This window comes from Papaver somniferum, chromosome 8, assembly GCF_003573695.1.
Source record: "Papaver somniferum cultivar HN1 chromosome 8, ASM357369v1, whole genome shotgun sequence".
Taxonomy (NCBI): Eukaryota; Viridiplantae; Streptophyta; class Magnoliopsida; order Ranunculales; family Papaveraceae; genus Papaver; species Papaver somniferum.
In genome coordinates, this window is record NC_039365.1 from 77,872,980 (window position 1) to 77,892,508 (window position 19,529).

At 36.4% G+C, this 19,529-nt stretch overlaps 1 protein-coding gene across 2 annotated transcripts; it reads left to right on the top strand.

Annotated features, from left to right (window-relative positions):
* Positions 1-7,721: 7,721 nt before the first annotated feature.
* LOC113301675 (SH3 domain-containing protein 2-like) lies at positions 7,722-11,488 on the top strand. Of its 2 annotated transcripts, none has more exons than XR_003336432.1 (10): positions 7,722-8,146; positions 8,580-8,693; positions 8,858-8,927; positions 9,072-9,217; positions 9,680-9,781; positions 9,855-10,058; positions 10,185-10,247; positions 10,334-10,486; positions 10,596-10,997; positions 11,107-11,486. XR_003336432.1 is itself a non-coding variant. In XM_026550461.1 (10 exons), exons 1-10 carry the CDS (start codon positions 8,087-8,089, stop codon positions 11,224-11,226), a joined length of 1,107 nt encoding a protein of 368 aa, XP_026406246.1. In that variant the 5' UTR covers positions 7,728-8,086; the 3' UTR covers positions 11,227-11,488. The 2 variants fall into 2 exon arrangements, 1 of the variants encoding a protein (XP_026406246.1); XM_026550461.1 differs by having other exon boundaries at positions 7,728-8,146; positions 10,596-10,670; positions 11,107-11,488.
* Positions 11,489-19,529: the final 8,041 nt, after the last annotated feature.

The following is a 19,529-nucleotide window of genomic DNA, read 5'->3' on the forward strand; positions in this document are numbered from 1 at the left end:
TTGATAAACCCAAAACGGTGGGTCACTACCAGAAAATTCCGTAACCCTCCCTCTTGGATGATCCATTGTTAAAATTGTTGCTTCGTTAAAACCTTATCGATAAAACCCAATGGAACAAAACCCGTACGAAGAAAAAAAAGTATAATAGAAAACTTAGAACGATGTTGGACATGCATATGTTGCCTCGTTAAAATCTTGAAAAGGGAACCCCAGTGGGACAAAACCTTGGCGAAGGAAAAAGAGTACAATGCGTTAAAGTCTAACAAAAAAAAAAAACTCCTCCTGAACGAAGCCTCCGTTAATTTGTTTGCTTGTACATGTAGCACATTCTAATTCCATAAACCATCTTCTGGGATACCTTTGTTGGTAACGACTTGGTGAATAAATCAACATAAGTATCACAGGACTGTATCTTTTGGATATTAATCTTGTTGTTCTTTTGGAGGTGATGAGAATAAAATAATTTCGGTGAAATATGCTTCGTTCTATCACCCTTGATGTAGCCTTATTTTATTTGTACTATACATGTTGAATTTTTTTCACAAATAGTCGTTGGTACACCAGTTATGGAAACTAGACTGCAAGAGCTTCTGATGTGCTTGATTAATGACTGCAGCCACACACATTATCTACTTGTTTCGTGGAGGAAAATTATTTCGAAGTGATTTGAGGAAGTAGTCGCCATGCTTTGCGTACAAGAACACCATGAAATAGCAGAATCACCGGTAGTAAAAACGTACCATGTATGCGAGATTCCTCTGTACGGGTCTGATAGATACCCAACATCCATATATCATGTTATCTGCGAACAGGCTAAAGAATCTTTCGAGTAAAACAAACCCATGTCAGTAGTACCACGAAGGTAACTGAATATTTGTTTTACCCCTATCCAATGTCGTTGCGTTGGCGCAGAACTATATCGGGCTAGCAAATTTACTGCAAAAAAAATGTCAAGCCTAATATATTGAGCTAATATAACAAAGCCCAAATACCACTTAAATATGGTACTTCTGGACCAAGCAGTGCTTCTTCCTCTTTTTAGAACGAGATGGAACTCTTTTAGGGTCAATAGATCTTACAACCATTGGGGTACTAAGATGATATGCTTCGTCTATCTTAAATCACTTCAGGATTTTCTCTGTGTAAGTGGATTGAACAATAATTACACTCTCAAAATGCTCAACTTGTAGCGAAGACAAAATTTTATTTTACCGAGATCTTTCATATCGAACTCCTTCTTTAAGCATCCAATTAATTTTGAGAGCTTATCAGAAATTCCAATTAAATCGATGTCATCTACATATACATATGTTATTGTAATTCCAGATTCTGGTCTTTTTAATGAACACACAAGGGCAAATAGGATTATTTACATATTCTTGTTTTATCAAGTATTAACTGGGGTGATTATACCACATTCTCCCGAAATGTTTTAATTCGTATATCCCTATTTAATTGTAGTGAATACATATGACATGGTTTCCCTTCAGATAACTTGAATCCTTCCGGAAGTTTCATGTAGTATCTGTATATAGCTTTCTATATAGACACGCAGTGACCACGTACTCATCAGATGCATGTTGAAACTTTCAGAGACTTCCATACTTATTAAATATCCAAAGGGTAATTGCATCCATAACAAGAGAGTATGTATCTTCACAGTCAATCCTATATTTCTACAGGAAACCCTTTTCCATTAGTCGCGCTTTTTTATCGAACTACTCTATTTCTCTCATTACGTTTTCTTACAAACACCCACCTACAGGATTCACATTTTATGGTATTTGTATTAGGGGCCCGAAAACATTGAGTTTAACGAGAGATTCCAATTCAATTTGGATTTCCACTTTCCATTTAGACTAATCGTTTCTTTGTCAACATTCTTCTATAGAGTGTGGTTCAATACCATCATTATCTGTGGAAATTTCAGTAGCTACTGAGAATGAAAATAAATAATCGACAATAACTGTGTTATGATCCCATATTTTTCCGTTGCATGCATAATTTATGAAAATTTCCTCATTCACATGCACTTGTGTAACAGCTGAGGCGCTATCCTCTTCAGGAGGTTCACCAGAGAAAGTGGGTCGTTTCTTGATAATACCTTCAGGATCACTATTTGTAGCCTCTTCAGGATCGAATTCACCTCCAAGCAATTTAGCTACAGTCGTGCTCCTTACGTATCTTGAACCTCATAAGGCTCTACGCAACCGATTCCCTTAACTGACGTCCTTTACAGCATAAAAGTTAGTTCAGCTTATGTGAATACTTTTGATACCAATCTGCCTTTAATAGATAAGCTTATTTGATTTATCTTTAGATCAAGGCTTGTAAATATGTTTGCAATAGAAAAATCTAGCAAACCTCACAAATCTGGAATACTTATACTCAGTTAGCTGAGAAGCCTGGATTATTAACTACCTCTCAAGAACAATCGTGAACTAATCAATCAAGAATAGTTTTCAGATATCTTTCTCGAGGAATCACAATGTCTGAGACGAAGGAAACTTTGTAATTTCTATTTATCTCGCTCTTGAAAGAGATTACTAGAACCTCGATAACATAAATAACAAGATCAGGAAACAAGATTTATCAAGGTAAAGAATGTAAGAGCACTGCTCGGTCGAACTCTCAAGCGTTGCTATCTCAAACTTGTTTGTCAAGTTTAGTTGTCAAAACTATAATTTTTGATTTCTAGTCTACTTATAGATATGTCTCGTATTAGGATATAATGTGTAATTGAGCTTTAGACTTCACGACGGTCATCGATTGAAGACGGAGAACTACTAAGGGGAGCTTGTGGAACTTCATCAATAAAAGGTATGTGAAGACTTGAACTCATTTATCACTCAGAAGTCTATTTATATTCTATCTCTAATTGAGAAAAAAAGTCGAATAACTATATAGACTTTACATTATACACATTTGATATTTAGAGCTGAATTTAACTCGCTTACATATTTCTCGAAATATGTGTTGGTAAGATTTCGCTTTAACCAAGTTCATCTTTTATTCTTGACGAAAGTCAAAAGATGATCATGTAAAATTCGCCTGGTAACATATTACATGATTTGTGTGAGATAGTTATTTGATGTAGACTCGGAATGTTTCGTATTGATCATTTGATCACTTGAAAATTCCTTTGAAGCTAATAGTTTGTGTGGGACAGCTATTCTCGTCTTCCAAGAGTGTTTCAATGATTAAAATGGGAGTTTAGAATAATTAACCTTCGATTGGATATAGCATGTACTTGTATGCTAACTGTTGCAAATGAATTCCAAGTCCGGGAATTTAGTATGCATACCCGTATGCGTACTGATTTAACTGAGTTCGGTCATGAACGACAGTATGCGTACCCATTTGCATACTGGCGAACAAGACCAAGTCCGGGAACTTAGGTATGCGTACCCGTTTGCATACCTGAGTGGGTTAAGTTTTAAAATTGGTCATGTATGTTTACATACTCATGAACAAATACATTTATATAATAAGGAATGCAATCTTTGCAAACCGTGGCTATAATGTTTATGAATTGATTCGAGTAAATCAAAACAGATTTTGCTTCAATTGTGTCTTGTATACTTCTATGAGAATATAAAAAATTGAACAACTCTATAACTAATTTCATTTGAGTCATTTGAACTAGTTATGATTAAGATGAACAAGGTTGACATGAAAGTGTTCATATGACTAACTTCGGTTAACTATTGTTGAGCCAACCAAGCGTACACGTTTAGGTACGGTTACCTATATCTAAATGAAGATACATTTCATTTGTGTGTAACAAGCTAAGACAATCTAACGGTTGAAAGATATTAGCTTGAATATAATCAGGTTTTCATCTAACGGTGAATATTGAATGCTTTGTTACCAAGGTAGCATTGATTGCAAATCCTGATTTGAAGACTATATAAGGGACAACTCTAGCAACTGGGAAACCTAATCCTCATACCTCCTGCATGATACTAGTTGCGACTAGAGTCGATTCTCCTTTAACCTAGGTTTTTCCTAAAATCATTATAGATTAACGACTTAAAGACTTCACTGGGATTCTGAAGCCAGATCCAACTATTTTCTCCGTAGTTGCATGTTCTGATCTTACTTTATTCTATCGTATTGAGTACTATCTTCTCTAAGATTTGATCGATATTTAATCTCTGATAGGTAAGATAAAAAGTAATCACAAAGCTTTTCGTCTCATTCTTTATGTTTCCACAATATTTAGTTCCGCTACCATATAATTAAGATTATTGTGAGGTATATTACTAGGCCGTTCTTCGGGAATATAAGTCTGGTGTATCAGTTGGTTCTTGTTTACCTTGATTTATCAAAAGACGAAACGAAAAATCGTAGGTATTTCTGTGGGAGACAGATTTATCTATTCAATAGAATTTTCTGTGTGAGACATGTTTGTTTATCAAGTCTTTGACTTTGGGTCGTAGCAACTCTTAGTTGTGGGTGAGATCAGCTAAGGGAATCAAGTGCGTAGAGTCTTACTGGGATTCAGAGGCGCAGGGAACGCGACTGTACCTTAATTAGTGTGATATTGGTAAGGCTCAACTACATTCCAGTCCGAAGTTAACTTGTAGTAGGCTAGAGTCTGTAGCGGCTTAATACAGTGTGGTGTTCAAATCTGGACTAGGTCCCGAGGTTTTTCTGCATTTTCAGTTTCCTCGTTAACAAAGCTTCTGGTGTCTGTGTTATTCCTTTTCCTCATTATATTTTTATATACTTGAAATATCACAGGTTGTGCGTAGTTTAATCAATTGGTGAATCCAACCTTTGGTTGTTGATTGAAATTGATTGATGCTTAGATATTGTTCTTTGGTACCATCCAAGTTATTTCTCATATTAATCCGGCTCACAAATTTCCATCTGCTCGATTGTAGATTTATTTGAGAAATTGAGATATAACTCTTGAATATATTTTCCTTGATTGAGTCTGACTGTCTAGTTGATTCTCTTGGAAATATATTGGAGTTAGTCCATACATATTGCCTAAATGAAATATTGGGTGTGGTTGTTAGATCCCCCGCTTTTTCAAAGACAGTCGAACCTGGCTTCACGAATCCCTAAGTGCATTCTTTCAGTCGTAGACCTAATTATGTTTCTCAAAGGAAACCTAGGTCAATAGAGGACGTCTCTAGCAACCAACTAGGACACATAAGTGTTAGGGATTGAATTTCCAACTTGAATAAATGTCTCTATTTATATATTTTCAAGATTGAGGGTTGCTTAGAAATTCAAGCTAAGATAACTTGAGATTCAAGCAAACACTTTATCTGTTTAGATGAAACTCTAGCTAGGGTTTCAAGTAAGCATGTGAGAAGTTTGTCTTGAAATCACATAGAAGAATATACATAGTGGTTAGGGCACCAGAACCGTGTACAATGATAGTTTTTGGAAAATATGCCTATCGAACTAGTAAGCAATGTTCATTTAAACACTTGAGACTTGAATCATGATGCACATATACCAGGTGTTTTAATGATCATGGATGCCTTGGAGATATTTATGAGAGTCATAGCAATGCTAAACATATTTAAAAAAATAATATTTTGAGCATCTTCTAATACGTACTAGGACAGTTTGTGAAATTGTTCGTGAACCGTTAGCCAATTCGTGAATTGCGAGCGCTACGATTCGTGAACCGTTCAGTTATTTCGGAACTCAGATGTCTACGGTTCGTGAACTGGATTCGTGAATCGTTGGTTATTTTAAAAATTCATATCACCACAGTTCGTGAACTGTCCCATTCAGAACTCTACGGTTCGCGAGCTGGGTTCGTGAACCTACCTATATTCTGAACATTAGATATCCATGGTTCACGAAATGGTTCACCAACCTACCATGATTCCAAATACCAGTAGTTCTCAAAAACACTCTTTTGATGTTGAAACATTCCCATTTGTCGTAGATATAATTATCATTGCTTGGGCAAATTTCAAATGATCCATATGACACAAAAATAGTTCTCGAATAATAAATTATGTTGAACTAAAATTCCTAAGGACTAATGATAATTATATCATTGGTCCAATCAAGATGACATAGTTCTACTAGAATTCATATGACATAGTCTCACAAAGATAGAATGGTAATGCAAGCGAGTAAATAGAATGGTTCAGTCTTCACATGCCTTTTTGTTGATGAAGTTCTCCAAATTTCTTTATCGATCTTCAGTCTTCGAGGGTTATTCAGTGATGTCGGACACTCATCTACCAACTTCTATACCAAGTCTGAGACTTGACTTTAATAGACTAAAAATCTATATAGTTTTGTGAAACTTACATTCACAACAAGCTTGAGATAACAACAATTGTGAGTTCAACCGAGCAGTGTTCTAGCATCATGATTGTAAAAAAATTATCGTAGTTAAATAGAAGTGGTGCAACAATATAGAAATAAGTATACCACAAATACTGAAATTAAATTCATCGATTTTATATACGTTACCATTTTATCAGAAAACTAAAAACATGCAACACAAATGAGTTGTGATAGTTACCTCCATAGTTTCCCTTCCTAACAATCGTTGAATTTTTCCTGTACTAGAACACGTATAGATGGCTACGTATAGTTTCGCTAAAATTGTAGACTCCCAATCAAGATGTAGCGTCGTGTTCAAATCTTCAAACAATTTGAGCCATCCAACTTTCGCAGAAGTGCTAGCGTTGGTTAAAAAACACATTAGCCAAGTACTCATAATAGAAATACTCTTTCGATTTTTTCAAAATCATTTCGGTTCGTCCAGCCTCGTTTGTGAGGTAAAAAATCATTCCAATTTTAGATGATTTTTTAGCGATTCAGTACTATTCATATATGATTGAAGACGTTCTCATTTGTTTTCATGACAAAACTTTATTTGGTTGAATAAAAGCATATTTTTCTCACATGGTATTTCAGTAAGTATGTACAAATCTAGCAGTGTAATACCTTTAACAATATTTACACATTAGAATTTGTTACATTCTTAAATGCATGTGAAAAATAAAAAAAATTAAGAAAAAAGACTTGCCGATTTCGAAATCTTTGAAATACCCTTGTAGTACCCCAAAAACGTTCAATATCTACCTAAACACATTAAGTCTCTATGGTATAATAGAACGGGACCAAGAATATACTCGGACGCGCTTTACCACCGCATTAGGTAGTTGTGCGTATGCGTCAATGAAATCTAACCATCCGCCCCTCAATTTGTGGTAATGATCTTGCTTTTGATTATATATGAAAACGACTAAAAGTTACACCAAGGCCAGACACAACTCATGTCTGGCTGATCTCAACTACTTGATTCAGATTCCAAAATGTCATCAACACCGTGAATGGAAACTTTAAAACAATAAAATGGACAACTAGGAACATCATCATGGATGTTCTAAAATTTTTATCTTCTTTTAATAGTTGGCAATGCACTTATATGCAAAGAGATATAAGATATTAACCATGTGTCACGTGCCTTGGAGAAACGGAAGACAAAAGCAAAATTGTATCCAAATGCTATTAGGAAAACTTGGTATTTTTGTTACTCAAACTTTGAAAATGCCTTTCATATTACCCTGCTTGGATAGCCCATTGTATCCACAAGGATGAACAATTCATTAATAAATCTCCTTTCGTACTGCAAAAAAAAAAAAAAAAAAAAAAAAAAAAAAACTTTAGGGAGTAGGAGTTGTTTAGGTGTCAAAATAACTGAATCGCCAATCCAGCATTATAGGGCTGGACCGGTGTAAAGCTAATCAAACCATAACTATATATTCGACATATTCTTCCGACACTGAACAAGTTCAGACAGTTTTTACTTTTTCACACACTCTCTCTCTCTCTCTCTCTCTCTCTCTCTCTCTCTCTCTCTCTCTCTCTCCCAATTGCTTCGCTGTTATTTGATCCTTACGCGAAATCATTCATCCCCTCTCTCTCTAAACAACCTAAAATCAGTGAGACAATCGATTTTCTGTTCTCTTAATTAAATTTTACTATCACAACTTACGGAAAGTTTAACCTGAAATTCAAGATTTTCTGTTCTTCTTCTATTGATTGATCAACTAGGAGAGACTTTCCTCTTGTTTTGTTTTGTATTGTTTCTATGGAATCAATTAGAAAGCAAGCAAGTAAACTGAGAGAACAAGTAGCAAGACAACAACAGGTAATTCTGGTTTATTCCATTCTCTTCTGTTGTGTTGTTTTATGGGATGTGTAGTACTCGTTTGTTTAGTACATTACAACCTAGAATTTTGACTTCGAGAGCATTTTCTATAATTAAAATGATTTTGATTGTTCAATTTGAGTCCTTAAGTTTGTCAATTTTGTGGTATTGTTCCTTTTCTTACTCAAAAATTAAAAGGTATAATCTTTATCATTAAATTATCGTTTCATTTTTACTTATCTTTAGCAACCAAAGGATTTTGGATTAGTTGGTAGGGTCATGATTGGTGTTCAGGAAAATAGTTGGAAAAGGATTACTATTAACTGTATATCGTTTACAATTGTGTGTTACATGGTTATGAGCTGGGAAGATATTTCGGAAACTGCGCACATATTAAAATGAGTACTCTAATACTTTCTCTTTACTTTGACAGGCAGTCTTGAGGCAATTAGGGCATTTTGCTAGTGATTTTGGTATTGCTGATGAAGCTGAAATTGAATGCCACGAACAACTTCAACATCTTTACAACTCTACCAGAGTCGCAAAGGTTTGACCTTATCAACCCGTTTTGTATAATATTTGTTATTTCTAAGTTTCCAATTTGGTGCCGTTTAAAAAAAATAAATAACCACCCGCAGCATGATAGTAAGCAACAATATTCTAAGAGAACACAATCACCCTGACATTATGATGGTATGTTATACTATGCAGCATTTTCAGAGGAACATAGTTCGAAATGTCGAAAGTTTTGTTTCTATCAGCACGAAACAATTGGAATTAGGTGCGGCTTCTTTTTCCATTTACTATTAGTTGTTTGTGTCAAATTGAAGCTCTCGTTTCTTTTCTGGCATGTCGAATGCCACCATCTCCTGTCCATTCTCAGCTACGCTGAGGCACTAAATGATGTTATTTTTGGGATTTGTAGTAAAAAAGCTAGCCGAAGATTGTTGCAGATATGGGAATGAGAATCAAAGCTCTAATGCTCTTGCAAATGCAGCATTTGAGTTTGGTGCCTCACACAAGTCAATGGAGGAAGAGATGGAGAATTTTGTTAAGATTCTTGATTCTCAGGTTATGTCCTTACCGTTTTCATTGTTTGAAAAGCATTACATTGATATTCAAGACTTAACACTTCATTCTAAAATTCATCCTCCATCAGAAGTCTTTTGGATAAATAGTCCTGCTGTGTGCTTATTATTTGGTTTTATGAATCCCCATTTAATGTTACAGAGAAACTTCTTTGCATTGTTCTTTGAGCTACCCCTAAAATATGTTACTCGGAGTAGTGAAGGTCCTTCATTCTCATGAAGTTTTCCGTAAAAGCGATACTCTTTCTGCCTCTTCATATGCAGCAATGAAGTGATAAAATATATTATGAAGCTTATGGAACTGTTCTGTAAATCTATCATACACATTGTTTTTTCTGTTCCCTAATTCCTTTGCATTTCATTGTGTTATTCCACCACTCATATTCTTGGGCTATTTCCTTTCCTAATTTATTTCAGTCTTGATAAGTTATATATTCTCGTCTAGGTTTCAGAGCCACTACGGGCGTCAATAGTTGGAGCTCCTTTAGACGATGCTCGACATTTGACTCACCGGTATGACAGAATCCGCCAGGAGGTGGACGCTCAGGTACTATCTGTTAGCAAATGTATTGTTTTGGACGTAAAAGAGATGAAGCCTAGTCAATATGTAGTGAATGCAGGCAGCAGAGGTCAGGAGACGCCAACTAAAATCCGTGGAGGCTGGATCTACATCAGAGGTTAATGCTATAAAGCTAAAAAATGCTGAGATGAAATTAGAGGAGCTGAAATCTACTATGATGGCACTGGGAAAGGAAGCAACGGCTGCTATGCTTTCAGTTGAAGATCAGCAACAACGGCTTACTTTTCAAAGGATTCTCACTATGGTATTGCATTTTTATGCTGGTAACCAATTCTTTTAAGCATGTCCTCCAAAAAAAAAAATACAAACAAAAGAAAACCACAAAATTATTGAAATTTAAACGAATTGAACTAGGTGTTATTGACCTCAGGTAAATGCTGAAAGGTCTTATCATCGTAGTGCTGTTGACAGTTTAGAGCAGCTCTACGCGGAGGTGCTGTATTCCTTCTTCCTTCGTCCCTCGTATCTTGGTGCTGTTAACATGTACCATTTGCTTCAAGTTTTTGCTCCTGATAACAGATGATCATATCGAAGCAGCAGATCGAGACTGCATCAGAACCAGCTCCAGCTACGACTGATGTATATGTTCCACCTGCACCTGCAGATAGTAACTCTGATAAATTTGATGATGTCGAGCCTGGTATTCACAGCAGCACCAGTTTCATAGCAGAAGTATGGATTGCTCAATTTTAAGAGAATCGTAATCTGTACGGGAAAAGGAACTTCTTCAGTTTGATGTAACCACGAGGCTCGTTTTAACTGTATTTTGAAATTCATGCAGGTTATACATCCATTTGATGCTCAAGCAGATGGAGAACTTGGTCTCTGTGTTGGTGACTACATTGTGGTTCGCCGGGTACTTACTGTCCCCAATATAAGCCTCCAGCACCTAATTCCATAAACCAACCCTCCTGTGATTAATCAATTTTTCGGATTCCATAGTCAATTTGAGCTATAGAGTAGAGATGGTCAAGAGTCCGGGTTGGTAACCTGAATGAATCGATGGGGTTGTTGGCCTAGATATCATGCGCAGGCAGTACAATCTCTCAAAGCATTAAAATTCTGTCTTTGGATCACGTATGAAGCAGAATATATCACATCTTTTTATCCCTTGGGAAACGTGGATTGCACTTTACAACTGACAAAGCAGTTTTTCGCTGCTTCTTGCTTTCTTAATTTATATGTCAGTCTGTGTTTCTTTCTTTCAATTGCATCAACTTTCCCCAGAATTATGTTTACTTTTTTAGAAGCTTCTTGCTGGTATCATTTTCTTTTCATGTGTTGGTAAATAGGTCACTCCACACGGATGGTCTGAAGGAGAGCACATGGGTAAAGCAGGATGGTTTCCTTCTGCATATGTCGAAAAGCGGGATATAGCTCCAGTGAGCAAAGTGACCGAACTGGCAAGTTAATTGCCTTGATAATCAGCATATCCCAGTTCCTCCTCAAAACTCCATCTGACTGGTTTTGTAAGTGTAGTTATTTGTGAATTTCTACTCTTTTTTCCCCATCGTATTTGTATGAGCCTGTCTTATGGATGTAACTTTTTGGGTTCACTCAAGGTGTGGTTTATATCTAGCGTGTAATAATCTGATATTCATATACAGCTTGTATTTCTATTTGTAAATCATCTGTCTATTTTAATGGAAAAGAGTTCTCTCATTGATTATAATTATAAACCTTCTGTAGAACAACATAAAGACCTCTCATTCAATCTGCTGATTCTGCTCTCACTTAGGTTGATAATATTTTAAATATTTCTGTGAAGGATAATAGTCCACATTGCTAATATCGTTTTTCATAGGAATTGGTTTTGAGTTGGTTTCCCACAGTCTATCTAACTTGGTATCAGAGCCATACTCATGCGAGTTGGCCCAACGGCCACCCATACAACTCGGTCCACGTGTTAGAGAGAGATATGTTAAAGGCCCAAGAAAGGTAATTCTGGTGGCCCATTGTCCCCTACAACAAAGGTCCACGTGTTAGATAGGCCCATAGAAAGTGCCCTACAATGAAGGTCCACGTGTTAGAACAATATAATTGAGGGCTGTTTTTAGGCATACCCATTTCTTTCTAGGCGTACCAAATGAAAATCAAAGGGGATGTCAAATAACAAAATCAGAAAGCCCCTTAACCAAATTTTTTTATAATGACAAATCTGCCCTTTTATATATTAGTGTTAATAATCTGGATTAGTGATTAAAATTTTTGTTTAGTGATTAAGATAATTTTCAGAATTATAAGGTTTATTTTTGTTAGATGAAAAATTTTGGGGGAAAAAGATTTTTATTGAGAAAGTGAAGGAGAAGGAGAAAGTGAGAAATTTTATTTGTTGATTCAATGGAGGATGAGGAGGGTCATTATTCATCTAAAAAACCTAGGAAAATACACATCAACTACAACAATGATTCCCAAATGGCTGATTTCTTTATGAGAATGATTTTACACAAACTCAAACTCAAACACAAACTCAATATGATGCGTTTTATGAGCCAAATCCATATGATGAAGACATTGATGAGGAACCCAATGCTTCTAATACACACATACACTTCTATACTATGCTTAATCTCACTTTTATAGCTCGAAAATATCAAAAGTTTTTATTTTTCATTGAGGTTTGGCGAACCTGGAAGAGGTTCGGCTTACATCTATGAGCCGAACCAACCCCTTGATGAGCAGTTCGGCTTACTGAAATTGTTTAGATATGAGCCGAACATATATTTTCCACTTCCAACCCATTTGTTAGACAATAGTTCGGCTTATATGAAATTTTCATTATAAGCCGAACCTATTGCTGAGAGTTCTGGAATAAAAATTGTTAATGGTTCGGCTTATATAATGAAAATCGTATGAGCCGAACATGTATTTTCCACTTCCAACCCATTTGTTAGAAAATGGTTCGGCTTATATGAAATTTTCATTGTAAGCCGAACCTATTCCTAAGAGTTCTGGAATAAAAACTGTTATTGGTTCGGCTTATATAATGAAAATCATATGAGCCGAACATATATTTTCCACTTCCAACCCATTTGTTAGACACTGGTTCGGCTTATATGAAATTTTCATTGTAAGTCGAACATATTGTCGAGAGTTCTGGAATAAAAATTGTTAATGATTCGGATTATATAATGAAAGTCGTATGAGCCGAACTGTTCATAAACACTTTCTGAACGAAGAACAATGAACAGTTCGGCTCATAATTCATCTCCCTAATCAGCCGAACTTTTTTCTGTAACCACAAAAAGCTCTAGTTTTTTCTAAATTAAACCTATTCAATCAATCATAAACAATAAAATAAGAGATGGATTTGTGATAAATACCTTCTAATTCCATTTTAGGAGTTTTTTTTTCAATCAGTTGAGAGGGTTGAGCAAAAGGAAGAAGAAGAGATGTATATGATATGAAACTGATTTTGATTTTAATTATTTTTTTAAGGATAAGGATATATTAGTAATTTAAACTGTTTAAGGGTATATAAGTAAATACACTACCATTAGTTACCCCTTATCAAGTCATCCTAGATGGGAAAATAATTCTGTATGCCCAGAAATTTTTGGGTATGCCTAAAAACAGCCGTCATATAATTTGGTATCAAAATTAGGCCCGTATGCGAGAGGGCCCAATGGCCGCCCATACAACAACTCGATCCACGTGTTAAAGAGAGATGTGCAGAGGCCCACATAAAGTGTCCTACAATGAAGGCCCACAAACGGGTGTTCATATTGAAAAGAGTTTGTTGTCTGTTTAAGCTCTAATGCTCTATATGCTTAGAAATATCATAACCTGATACAATATAAAACCGACCAAATGGTTTATATCTATCGAACAGCCCCATTCAGTCAACTCCTTCCATACCCAAATCTTAGCTGCCCTTCATAGAGTTCAGTTAAGAGTTTATGTCATCTGTTGGATTTTGTCTCTTTTTCCCCTTCACCATTATTTTCCTGTAAATGACATTGACATTTCTAAAGTTAGATAATGCATCATTTTATCCATGCGCAGTAAGATTTCATCACGTAGCCACTAAATATTATTTTTTTGCAAATAATTGTAATTAAAGTTGGTATAAAGAGGGAAATAGTTGCATTGGGTAGAGAAGAATCTACAGATGAGGTAGCAGAAGAATCATCAAGACCCAAGCATTTAACAATACGATGTTACCCTTCAGTGCTTCACGCAAATCATATCGTTCCAAAACTCAAAATTATGTTCACAAAACGATTCAATAAGTAATTGAGACTTAAAATAGTTTCTTCTATTCATGCAGTTCGATAGAGATTTTCTCATGGATCTACAGTTTGGTGACCACTATTCGTGTTAATTATTATCTAAGATATGGAAAACATGAAACAAAAATGGCACGAATTACGAAATGCAGGAACATGAACAAATATATGACCACATTATTATTCTTATATATTAAGAAAAGTATACGTCTGTCAGTACAACGTAATGGGATTCAAACAATTACGAAGGTAACATAAAAAGTTGACACTACTTGGATTCAATCTTCATAGTGAGGACATGTTAGCCTTCAACAATTGGCAAGTAAAAGAGGCATTTGAAGTAAAGTGTACACCGAGTTAAAGCATTCCTCCTATCTCCATAGGGTGTTATTTGAGGCATTAGTGTCCACAACTCTTCATTTTATTATATCGAAAGTTTATCTCCAATATACAAAATGAATAAATTGTTATTAGCTTTTTAATTAACATATCATCACACAAATAGAGGTACTCAAATCATAGTTAGTTGTGCTAAATGATCTCTCATTAGTTTCCAGCTAAAAATTGATCTTACCTTAGTAAACCTCAACTGAGGCCCTAGTTATATTCGATGCTTCTTCTTTCAACTGCACCACGAAAACACAACAAGACATGTTTTTTTCCATATTTATACAACATTTTTTCGCAGAATCAAAGAAGCAGAAACCGTGAAAAGATAATAATAGAATCAGGGTTTTACCTTAGAGATTTCGGAAGATGAGCTCCATGGATTTCGTCTACTGATTCCAGAGAGATGCATAGGTATCTGCGGAAACACTTATTTTAAATCAAATATCATATCTGCATGTAATGGTCAAGGAACATAGCACTAATCTCACATTGTTAATTTGTTAAGAACAATCACAATTAACAAACAAACCTTAAAACCCTAAAATACATTGCAGACAGAAATAACATGTCATTAGTTTCCCTCTTTTTGTTTGGTGTCGAGTTATACAAATAAAAGTAGAACAGGAAAGCAGAGGAAGATGGTCGTAGAGAGTAAAAAAAAATTGCGTTTCAATTGAAAATATATATTTCGCGGAAAATATGTGGAATATTTTGAGAAAAAATAGGAATCGCTCTCCTTTCTCTAATTATGGGTTTAAGCAATATTAAGGGTAGCGTTCATCGTTGAATGGTGAGATGGGTTTTATCGCCATTCGGAGGTGTAGCTAGCACCTTACCGTGCTTAATGGTCTATCGAGTTCATCTAGGCTCATTGTCGTAGCTTGATGGGATTTTATATAGTAATTTTGTAACAATCCTAATCTATATGCAACGCAATAAAAGAAAAAGCAAAAAAAGAAATAAGCAAGTAAACAAAGAAAAGAGATTAGAGATAAAAATTGAACTAATATGACGCATATTCAAAAGGCAATATTTTATTAATCTCAAAAGAAGGTTTCATAACCTTTACAAGTCGAGACCCATGATCCACTTTCATAATTTCCCTGAGTTCGTGCTAAGGGTGATATTTTTTGAGCTTTTTTTTATGTTTCACGGACGTTCCAATTGTTCCCATTGGGGTTGGTTTTAGCAATCTGTATGCTTCTTTGTCTGCCTTTTCGATGATCGTGAAAGATCGTTCCGATTTAGATGCGTATTTTTCTGAATCTCGTTGATAGGGAGGGATTTCTCGTAAACTTTCTCACCTGGATCAAAATGTCTCTCGTGGACATGTTTGTTATATTCTCATGCTAGCCTCCGATGATAATTTTCCATTCTTTGTAGGTCTATTTCTTTGAAGTTATCTAGCTGCGATCATTATCTCGGTGGGTATGATCGTTTTTACCTCGTAGGTGTGAAGGGAGACATTCATATCGCTTCCCTTCGAGTAGTTCTGTATATATGCCATAGGACATTATGAAGTTGTCCGCAATTGGCTTCATAGCCATCTGTTGATGGTGGATTTTTGACAAAGGGCAAAACAGTCATTTTGGGTGAATTTTTAGACCAGTGTAAAATAGTAATTTACATACAAGGGGCAAAATGGTCATTTTATCAAAATTTGACCTGAAGGGCGTAATTGTCATTTTGGGATATTCCCCACAATAATTAATTGTCAAAATGTTTTAGCGCTACGTTCCCTAGCTGAACTCCTAAAACTTACCTGACATTTATGTATACTCTCAGCTGGATGACATAAATTAATTATTTTTGCCCTAAAATTGAACCAAGCGCGATGTCTCGATCCTTATTGTTTGAGACCAAACCTAGGAAAGCTAGGAATTAATCTTTTTTGTGGCCGGTGGGTATAAAACCCTAGCCAAAGTCGGGAAAATCAAATAAAAAGGAAACTGAGACTGACTAGGTCAGTCGCGGAAAGGGGCATGACCGCGCCACTTTGCCGGTCGATTTAACATGCTTCGCGCCTCTTTTAGTCGGCCGAGCGTGTCCCATATTAGCTACCTAACTCCTTGATTTTTAATCGACCAATCATATCGTTCCTAGCCTACATGATCCGCTCCCAATAGCCGGCCAAAGTAGGCTAGTCGAGCTGCTTTGGTTTTATTAAAAGTTGGATCTTAGATGTCCATGTTAGTCGTAAAGCGATCATGACCATCCAACTTGGCCGGTCAATTTATCTAGCCTAGCTCCTCCTATGCTCGGCCAATCAGGTGACATAGTGACTACTTGTTGCTCGCCTATTGCCCTGTCCAATCAGATTGCTCGTAGTCTACATGCTCCGCTTCCAATGGTCGGCCAAAGTAGACTAGTCGAGCTTCTTATTTACGTTTTAAATCTTGGTCAAGTCAGTCGCAAAATGATCAATCCAACTTGGCCGGTCGATTTAACTAGTTTGGCTCTCGATTTACTCGACCGAGTAAGCTCCATGATGACCACCCGTTGCCCTTCTATTATTTTGGCCAATCAGAACGTTCCTAGACAACATGCTCCGCTCCTGATAGCTATCCAAAGTAGGCTAATCGAGCTGCCTTAAAAATCTTATTAGGTCAAATAAGTTGTTCATGCCAGTCGCAGATTCATCTCGAGTGGACCTTCAGAATGTGTATGACGCTTTCACTAACTCATACCTCGACAATGCTTCTAGACAGATTGCCTGCTAGTATAGAACCATCAATTAATTATTTCTAGTCGCAAAATTCATCAGTTGAATTCCTAGAAAATATTTTACTTTCATCATAATATTTCATTACCTCGACTCATGGCTTTTCCCAGCAGAATTATATGGGTTACTAATAAATATTCAATGTACGAGCATTAGGCCACCATCGAGTAAGCCCCGAGAAAATGGTGCGCGTGTACTTATCAATAATGCATGAACGAGCACCGAAAATATGGACGAACGGGGAAATATGGAGATCTATGCAAAATAAGAAAGGAAATTAATTGTTTTTTTTTAAAATATGAGGTGTGCAAGGAACCGAGCCCACCGGCCGGCTGGTCATGCCGCCGTGGCCGGTCCCACGCCTCACCATTTTTTTAACCCTATTTTATTATTTTTCCTCATCTCTTGAAAACTCTCTTGTTTGAGCAAACCTAATCGTTTGAGCAAAACTCCTAGTTTTCCATATTCCTTCACACAAGTTAGAAAAATAATAATAAAAAATAGGGAAGATCGTCATGGGACCGAACCCACCGGCCAGCCGGTCCCACGTATCTCCAATTTCTTATTTTATTATTATTTTCTTCTCTCATCTCTTGAAACTCCCTCGTTTGAGCAAAAAACCTAATTTTTCCATAATTCTCCAATATTGCTCAAATCTCCAAAAAAAACACAAAAAGGTCAACTGATCCCACGATCGTCCGGGCTTCTCACGCGAAATATCATTATATTAATATTCCTAAAACATTGGTCGCATGAGCAAAGTCCTACTTGCTTATTCAAGCAAAATTGAGAGTTTCAATCAAGACCAAACTCTTTTGGAAATCCGAAATATTGCTTAAACGAGCAGCAAAAACATCTAAAATTCTCATGAATGCACGTATGAGGGTCATGGTGGCCCATGCACCACCATGACCGGATCTGGCCGGTCCTTTGGCCATCATGTCCAGTCGATCCCACGTCTCTTCATTATTATTTTAATAATAATAATTCGTATCTTTCATGATTCTCCATTAATGAATCCTCGTTCAGGGATATTTCTGCACGCTCGGACGTCCATTCACCATCAATGGCCGGCTCTCATTCCCATTGATTGGTCGATAATTCTTCACCCACAAGACGACTCTCCATATCCAGGATCCAGAGTTCTCCAAAATTAGGGTTTTCGAATTTACGATAATTTGATAAAATAATGATAACTTTATATTCATCCAGCAATCAATATTTTAATTTATATTTAGTGTTCCGCCCTGCTACCAACATTTTTGCTCGATTGAGCAACATGGTTCGGACGGCCGTTCAATACTCACATTGAATCATTACTTTGATTTCTATTTTGTCAGGACTTCATAACTCAACAACATCTGATTTCCTGTCAAATGCTCAACATATCAGAATAAGTTCATGATCGAGCAATCTCATCGGACGAGCGTCAATCCAAATTATCAGATAATCTTTATTTCCTCAACTGGTAAAATGATATATCACAATTCATCAAGACTCAACGTCTGAGCAGACATATTATCTTCAATTCATTAGCAGACATATTATCTTCAATCCATGAGTCTCAGGGGCATACCACATTCGCTCATTATGCTCGACTCATCAAGGCTAAGAATCTTGTCTAGTCAAGTCAACAATTGACCAATTAAATACACGTCTCCCTTGCAGACTCCACATTCATGAGACATCAATCATGTCACATGGGGGGATGTTTGATAGACGTATTTATATGTCTAATTTGTCCTCAATGTTTCGTATTTTTAGTACTCGTTTTCGTCCTTATTATGGTGTTTTGTGTGTTTGTAGGTATTTTTTTGGAAATAAATATTTTTGGAAATTTCGGCTCGAAAAGTTGCCCGGGGCACCCTTGGAGGACAAGTGTTATTCGGACTCTCACCATTGGTTAAAGGGAACCTCAATTACTAAGGGGCACCTCATTTGGGCAGCTGCTAGTCGCACCCCCAATTTGGTTAGGGGGATACCCTTTCTTCTTCATTTGAATTATGAAAACCGGCGGGAAAACCCAACCTTCAGCTGCCGAAATTAGGGTTGCGATTTCAGTGAGACTAAACGACTGAATTTGATTGGATTTGTTCATATGGGCTTAACAAACGTGGTGTGATATTCAAAATCAATCCAGTTGGACCAGATAATCGGTGAGAAGGAAACAGAGTTGCGTGTTCACGGGAAAAATATTCTGGATTTGGTTTGGAAAGTTTCTGGTGAAATTCAATCGAAGTTTTAGCTTGGTTTGGGCCTGTTAACCGCAAACAGGCTGGTAATCCTCTTAGACTCGTCAAAGTACGGTTGTATCACCAATTGGAAGAAAACAGAGCATCATATATCCCCATGAGTTATTCTCGGGATTTTCTTT